The 7,939-nt window shown below is 40.4% G+C and overlaps 1 protein-coding gene across 1 annotated transcript; it reads right to left on the bottom strand.

The window, feature by feature from the left end:
* Positions 1–1,609: 1,609 nt before the first annotated feature.
* lrrc2 (leucine rich repeat containing 2) lies at positions 1,610–7,416 on the bottom strand. The gene is made up of 10 exons (XM_079370331.1): positions 7,316–7,416; positions 6,494–6,638; positions 5,817–5,932; positions 5,436–5,533; positions 5,187–5,343; positions 4,870–5,006; positions 4,611–4,756; positions 4,172–4,324; positions 3,558–3,736; positions 1,610–3,363 (listed from the first exon to the last, which is right to left on the bottom strand). The coding sequence occupies exons 2-10, from the start codon at positions 6,628–6,630 to the stop codon at positions 3,314–3,316; spliced, it is 1,173 nt and encodes a 390-aa protein (XP_079226457.1). The 5' UTR covers positions 6,631–6,638; positions 7,316–7,416; the 3' UTR covers positions 1,610–3,313.
* Positions 7,417–7,939: the final 523 nt, after the last annotated feature.

Below are 7,939 nucleotides of genomic sequence, written 5' to 3'. Positions count from 1 at the left end.
TCTTAATTCAACACGTGATTATCGACCTTGTGTCCAGGTGTTTTCACGCTCTCACCGTTAGACCCTGCGCACGAGTCAGGACGTCGTATATCTGCAGCGTGTGCTGTTTTAGACGCTTCATTTATCCCGAGGGGAAACTGGAGTCGGGCAGAGAGCGAGGGCTGGGATTCAGGGGAACGGTTTCGTAAACTCGTCTCCATCACACGACATTTAAAGTTTCATGTAAGAAGGAAAAAACGATTCTATGAAGAGACCAAAGCATGAAGCTACGGACACATCACATGTCAATGTAGTTTAATTATTATAAACTACAAAGTCCTGAAAGCTGACTGAAGGTGTTTGACCATGATTCAGCTTTAGGATGAAAGATTAAGAATGAAGTCCATGAGGAGGAAAGACGACAGTTTGAACATTTCATCACTTTTTCTAATAATCGTCAGAAACAGCTTCATCGACGTTTCACGCAGCGACGTCAGCAGACACATATTTAGGAAGCTTCATTAAATCTCATATTTAACCTGAACTTGATTCGACTGTTATTGGGGGGAAACACGAGGTGGAGCGATTTTATCAACCTCGCCTTTCAGGGCGGACTTTTAAAGAAAACATGGCCGCCGGAGAAAACGGCGACTGACCTAGAACAAAACGACTGAAGCCTTCTTGTTACTGAATATAAATCCTAAGATTATTAATAAGACTTTGTGTTATCATGTTTAAAGATATTTCCCCACACACACACACACACACACACACACACACACACACACACACACACACACACACACACACACACACACACACACACACACACACACACACACACACACACACACACACACACACACACACACACACACACACACACACACATATACATACACACACACGATGCAGGACTTTTGCTGATTTCTGCACTTTAAATTCTCTGAACGTGTGCCTCTAATCATTCATGCTCACATCTGTTTTTATATCAGAACAAAGACGCCGAATGACGTCAACGTGTCGTATTTGCAGTTGTTTTTCTTTTATCTTGTTAAGAACATAATTTTGAATAATATCTATGATAATAATAAAGAAATGTATGATATTTAAAACACGGACTTGTTTGTTTTTATTTATTGTTTTTATGATGATAAATTAGGGAACACAGAATCCCACTTCATGTTTCTCTAACTCTGACATGTGTCTCTAGTCTGCCTACAAACAGCCCAATGATGAGAAAAGTCCATCCTCTCCGTCTTCTGCCTGCTCCACTTTTCAGAAAATGTGTTTGGAGCTTTTCCCTTCATGACATCACAAAGGGCAGTAGCCCCTCCCCCCAGGTGGGTGACCCTCCCACAGCTAGGTGTTTGTTCTGCCCTCTGAGTCTGCCTTCTCACCGTAAACAATAGGACATGGAGCCAGAAAGCAGCGAGTACACCCGAGCCCTTCCAGAGAGGGGGCGTGGTCAGACACAGCTCATTTACATATTTAAAGCTACAGACACAGAAACAGCCTGTTCTGAGCAGGGCTGAAATAGAGGGGTTTATAGACATGATCAAATACCGGATCAGAGTGGATTTACAACAACACACTTCACACACATGATGAAGAGGAGCGAGGACACTGATTTAAACTGAAGAGGATAATTTATTACAAAATTAAAAATCTCCCTATAATCAAAGCGTCACACAGAAACCCTCTCAAACAGACACTCAAAGTATAAAGGTGAAAAAAATACATATTTCCATTAATTTTCAAAGACACTAATGAGCAACAAAATCACTTAATTTTGCTGTAATGTTATTTTTTTCAACACATTTTGTCCAGTTCAATTAAAAAAGAGATTTCATTGATGGGAACGTCTTTGCAGTTGAACTTCCGACTAACAGAAAATATACAAACTGTGCAAACTAAATGTTTAGGATTTAGTCAAAGTTTCAACTGTAAAACACTTTTCATAAATAATCGTTCACTTTTCGGACATTCAGCCTCGTTTGGTCACAATATTTACATTTTCATGAGACAAACTGGAAAAACTCCTCAGAATGATTCTCAAACACCTGATTTAACAAATCAAAGATTTAGAAACTCAGCGGGAGTCAAAGTGCTGTGAATGTTCAAAAACAAAACTTTAAAATCAATGGTTAGAAAAAGACGAAATGTTTTAAGTGATTAAAAAAAAATCCAAAGTCAAAATGTTAACGAATGGGAATCAGTAAGTAAATAAATTTTGTGAATAACGTATTTGTAAAGATTATGATGTATAGCTTCCATTTCCCTACATTTTGATATTTCTTTGTCAAAGTTATTTAGATTTTTATTTTAAAACATTTTTTCTTGAGGAACATAAAATTTAAATTTTCAGAGCTGAAGCTACAGTGTCCACCACATGGTGACCTGTGTGAGAGGAGGGGGCGGAGACAGCTCTCTGTGATGATTAGAGTTTAGACTGCAGTACTCATTTTAAACACCAGGGGGCCAGAGTTACATACTGCTCCTTTAAGTTCTAACTTTTAATAACTTCACATAATTTACTCAGCTTCACTCAAACCTCCATCCATCTGTCATCTTACCAAACAAGTGACCCAAACATCACAGCTCACTGTAACCTTCAGAACGACCTTCAACGACTATCTTTATCCTTACTGATACGTATAAAAGGTATTTTTATTTTATTTGTGACAGACGATGTTCTGTGATAAAGTAAAGAACATTTATGATGCTACAATCTGGTGGATCTTCAAATGACCCATAGATCTATTATTTTTAAGTGTTACGCAGCAATCACGATACATTAGTTTTTTTTTAAAAATGAGTTTACCTTTCTAATGGTTTCTAATGATCGATTGTACTTCAGATTTTTTTTTCCACCATGTCAAGCTTTTGTGGGTGTGAAATTAAAAGTTAATTTGGCAGCTCAGTGATGATATAAAAATCTTCATGTTCGGCTCTTTATAAAGACGTCTATTAAATGTTTCTATCACGGAACAGTTAATACACAAGTTACTTTTAGTACAGCTCAAGGAAGCACGAGGCTGCTAGTTTGTCCTGGTGGCCACTTTTGGTATTGCAATGAAATCATTTTTGTTTGTTTTCTAACAGATGCTGATAAGTTGAACATCTAAAATACAGAGTAAAAAGTACGCCTCTAAACTCACACAACCTAATATTATTGTTTGTATTATGAATATTTATATATCCATAGTAGGCTGTATTATCAATTTTTTAAAGAAATTCTGCTAAGTGCTGCTTCATATTATCTTTGAGACATTCACATTGTGACACAGCGTCACTTCAACCTTCTCTCTGCTCTTCTTCACCTTCCTCGTCCTCACAGCAGGCAGGAGATGCTGACCTTGGTGGTGGAGTAAGGGACGGAATCTTGTGAGGGACAAACAACAGGCCAACTTGTTTATCGTCACTAATCATCATTAAGCTCTGCGTCTTGTAGTTTTACTGGGAAATATAAGAATATGTCAATCTAGCTTTCAACCCATAAAATAATATACAAAGCCTCAAGATTAAAATCTGATTAAATAATGAATTAGCTCCAACGTAAAGTGAAGTTTACTCACCTCTGTCCTTCAACGAGCTGATGTACGCCTCCATAAACTCTTTGTCTGTGCTGTCTTTCTTCTCCTCCTCCTCCTCTCCTCTCGGCTGTGTCCACCTCTTCTTCTTCTTCTCTTTCTTCTTCTCCTCCTCCTCCTTCCTCTTCTTTACACTGTTTGGATTCTCGTACAGTCGAATAAACCTGCCAGGTGAGAGGGGGAAACAGAGTTACCAGAGACGAGTGCTTGTGACCAACCGGAATCTGTTCCTTTTTTATTTTTATTTAATTTTTATTTTTATTATTTTAATTTTTAATTTATTATATTTTTTAATAAATTTTATTAAATTTTAATGTAATAATTTTTTTTTTTTTTTTTAATTTATACAAAAAAATAATGGCTAAAAATAATAAACACAAGACAAGCAGTAGATAATAATTAGGAAGTTTAAAATAATAACTTCAGAATGAAAAGGCATATTTGTTATGAAAGCTGAACTGAAGTCAGTGACACTTGTTTTGACCTCCCGTGATAAAAACTGTATGTATGACATGTTTCTTTTTTAAAGCCATTTAAACGTGTTTGTCTCCAGTTCAGTGTCTAGACTGAAGCGTTGTCGTGCGGATGTGTCTGTGTACTTGATTTCTGGGTTGTAGCACAGTTTGGTGGGGATACAGTTGAGCTCGTCGCCGCTGACGACGATCATCTTGAGCGTGGAGATGTTGCAGAGACAGTGAGGCAGGTAGGGCAGGTTGTTTTTATGGACAAACAGGGTGACCAGATTCTCCAACCTGCAGACAAAAAAAACACTACAGCATTCATGCTACTGTGTACAATGATGGAGCTCCCCCTACTGGCTGGTTGCGGGATAGGTCAGAAGCTCCACCTCTTCCATGTTAACAGATGGGACATGGGTCTAACTTTAAAGTTGAAAATACACGTTAAATTAAAATTTCTTAAAGATGGTTTCTGTCGTTAAAATGAGTTTTAATCAAGCTGATTTATGTCCGATTCTTCATTTTCAGTTTCAGTTTTATTCACTGTTATTTACATGGTAGCGATGACGTCATCAGTTACCTGTCCATGTCCTGCGGCAGGTCGGTCAGACTGTTGTTGCTCAGGTCCAGCAGCTGCAGGCGGCTCATCCTCAGAGAACAGATGGGGATCGACACGAACCGGTTCTCCGCGATGTCCAGGTGAACCAGCTGCTTCAGGCTGCTCAGCTGACCGTGACATCATCAGCACAGTGACATCATCACAACAACATCTCAAACTGACAAGTAATGTAAACAGCCAATAAATGGGGGAAACGGCTGCGCCGGTTCAGTCCGCTTACCTCAAACGGCAGCTCGGACAAGTTGTGGTTTCCTGCCAGTTGGAGCTTCTCCAGCTTCTCACAGTCTCCGAGCTCCGGAGGAACTTTGGACAGACGGTTGTAGTTGACGTTTAGTTCCCTCAGTTCTGTCAGTTTACCTGAGGACGGAGAGGATTGTTTTCCAAGCGAGCTTTAGATTCTATTTTCATGAAAAAGACATTTAATGCTCTAAGTAAATATCATTTTGAATCTTAGTCGGAAAAACTGGAAGTGACGCAAAAATTCCAGAAAAAATGGAAAGTTGGACAAAATTCAGATCATGCTTGTTTGACGCTCACCGATCTCAGCCGGCAGCTCCGTTATGACGTTTTTGGGCATCTCGAGCACCGTCAGCTGGGTGAAGCGAGCCAGGTAGTCGGGCAGCAGACGGATCTGCGTCCCGGTGACGTGCCACTCCTTCAGGTAGGTCATCCACTGCAGCTCTCTGGGGAAGTCCTGCCAGAGAACACTCACCCAATATTCACCTGGGATTGTCTTATTGATTACATCGTAGGATATCTGATTCAGTGCTGAAGGCGTTCGCTCACCGTCCAACGATCTCCATCCAGCCGGAAGATCAGTTTGCTCTGATCCGGATCCTTCTGATCCTGTGGGTCTTTCTGATCCTGCTGTTCTGCTTCTGCCTCTGACAGGTAAACAGAACCACCTTCAACAGCAGTGAAATACATCAGTAATAACCTGCATCTGTCTGTGTACAGGTAACTGTACCTGTATGATAGTACCTGTGTACACCTGTATATGTGTCATGTTTACCTGTGTACACCTGTATATATCTGACATGTTTACCTGTGTATGTATATATGTCATGTTTACCTGTGTACACCTGTATATGTGTCATGTTTACCTGTGTACACCTGTATATATCTGACATGTTTACCTGTGTACACCTGTATATCTGACATGTTTACCTGTGTAGGGTTGTATATCTGTCAGGGTAGATCTCTCCAGGTAATGATGCAGCAGGTTACGTTCTTGAGTCTTCAGAGTCTTACAGTAGATACGATACTGCCACTGCTGGTCGATTCTACACACACACACACACACACACACACACACACACACACACACACACACACACACACACACACACACACACACACACACACACACACACACACACTGTGTCTGCAGCTTCATATTAAAGTCACATCAGAATCCAGACAGACTGAATGTTCCCTTTCCTTCTCCAAACTCGTGACCTCGCTGCTGTCTGGAGGCCAGACGCTGACCTGTCGAGTATCCCAGCTGATGTTCGGATATAAATAGCAGTGTGTGTGTGTGTGTGTGTGTGTGTGTGTGTGTGTGTGTGTGTGTGTGTGTTCATATTACTAATATCAGCCATGACTCTCTTAGTTCATGACGACTCAGCTATGCACAGGTCTGACTCAGAGGTGAACCAGTGTGACGTTTGTTCACAGCTGTTTGAGGATTTGTGAACTTAAAGTGGAGGTTCAGTTTAGACATGTTGGAGAGGGTACACACACACACACACACACACACACACACACACACACCTCTGCTGTTGTCCTTGTGTAAATGTGTGTTTTCTGTGACAGCTGATGAGTTGTAACTTTGCTCGTCTTACTTTGGCAGAGCGCTCTTCTCGATCCTCTCCTGCTCCTTCTTCTGTCTCTGTCGATGTGTCTTCACTCGGACCTCCCAGATCCCCTTGAGCAGAGAGAGATGGCAGACCGGGACGTCCAGCTTCCTCCCCAAACCCATCTCTGCTCCTGGATGAGGGGGGAGGGGGGGGGGGGAGGGGGGGGATAAGATCCGCTTTAATGGGAAAATGCATCACAAATGTGCAAAATCACACATAAAACAAATTACTCAAACAATTAGAAAAAAAAGCAGCACGTGGAAAAAAATTTCAACAACAAGGAATCAACTGAAACTCAAAAATGTAATAATTTTGTAAATTAAATATGTTCACTATAACAACTCATCGACTTTCTATACCTGCTCATTCATACACTAAGAACTTCTACCTGAACGTATCAGACATGAAGCTTCTGTTTATCCTCTGACAGATTTTTATTCAGGGAACATTCTGGTATTAGTCCTTTAATTAAACGGTGTCATGATTTGATTCTGTTTACTTTTGTCTCATTCTTCATATTTAGGTTGTTAAATTAACGTTTTAAAAAACGATTGTAGGAGAAAAAGGAGCTGGAACTCGATTTCCCATGAATCAACAGTAGTGTTGTTTCTGTTGGCTGTTTATGACGGAGCATGTCGAGTGTGAGTTCTGCTAATCCGTCTGTAAAGTCATGTTTCCTGTGTGTGTGTCTGTTTATAATTCGTCCTCTCTCAACGTGACCAATCAGAATGAACAGAACTCAAATCAACATCCAGCTTGTTCTAAAGACAGAAGAAGAAGAAGAAGAAGAAGAAGGTGTGTTCCTACCTGAGAGTCCCCGCTCACTTTCACCAGCTTGTTTACTCAGAGGTGACTGTGTGTGTGTGTGTGTGTGTGTGTGTGTGTGTGTGACACAGAGTGCTATTTTTACCAGCTGTGATGTGACCCCTGCTGAGTGTGTGTGTGTGTGTGTGTGTGTGTGTGTGTGTGTGTGTGTGTCACATGACGCCCCCTCCCTCTTTCACCAGAGCAGTGAGCAGTAATTGATGAAACACCATGTTTATAAAAACAGACGTAAGTTATAAAAAGTTATAAAAAGTTATAAAAAGTAAACGTCCGTACAGAAGCATGAAAAAGTAAATATTCTTACTGGATGTTATTTTTATTATTTAATTATTTATCTTGACAGCGACAGCCTGTTAGCGGTACCAGAGTTAGTTATAAATTCATTAATGACGTGATAATTTAACAGACGTGACGTCACGTGACGTGTCACATGCGACACGTCAGATACGATGTGATACTGTACAATACGATCACGTGACTCTTTACAACACAACATGATGTGAACGGATCAGAGATAGAGTATAATATGACATGAACATGAGTTCAGCTCACTTTTGTCTTTAACAACAACATCCGGGGATTTCAGGATAAATATAAAATCAAGCG

This window comes from Symphodus melops, assembly GCF_947650265.1.
Source record: "Symphodus melops genome assembly, chromosome: 1".
Taxonomy (NCBI): domain Eukaryota; kingdom Metazoa; phylum Chordata; class Actinopteri; order Labriformes; family Labridae; genus Symphodus; species Symphodus melops.
The sequence above is the reverse complement of the archived record's forward strand: the minus strand, read 5'-3'. Positions and strand labels throughout refer to the sequence as shown.

What these genes read in the sequence shown, in the direction of transcription:
- lrrc2 (XM_079370331.1), bottom strand. Translation starts at nt 6,630, where the DNA reads ATGGGTTTGGGGAGGAAGCTGGACGTCCCGGTCTGCCATCTCTCTCTG. An exon ending in AGATATACAACCCTACACAG is followed by an intron (nt 5,534 to 5,816) that starts GTAAACATGTCA and finishes TTTACCTGTCAG; the next exon opens with AGGCAGAAGCAGAACAGCAG. An exon ending in TGTCCGAGCTGCCGTTTGAG is followed by an intron (nt 4,757 to 4,869) that starts GTAAGCGGACTG and finishes TGTCACGGTCAG; the next exon opens with CTGAGCAGCCTGAAGCAGCT.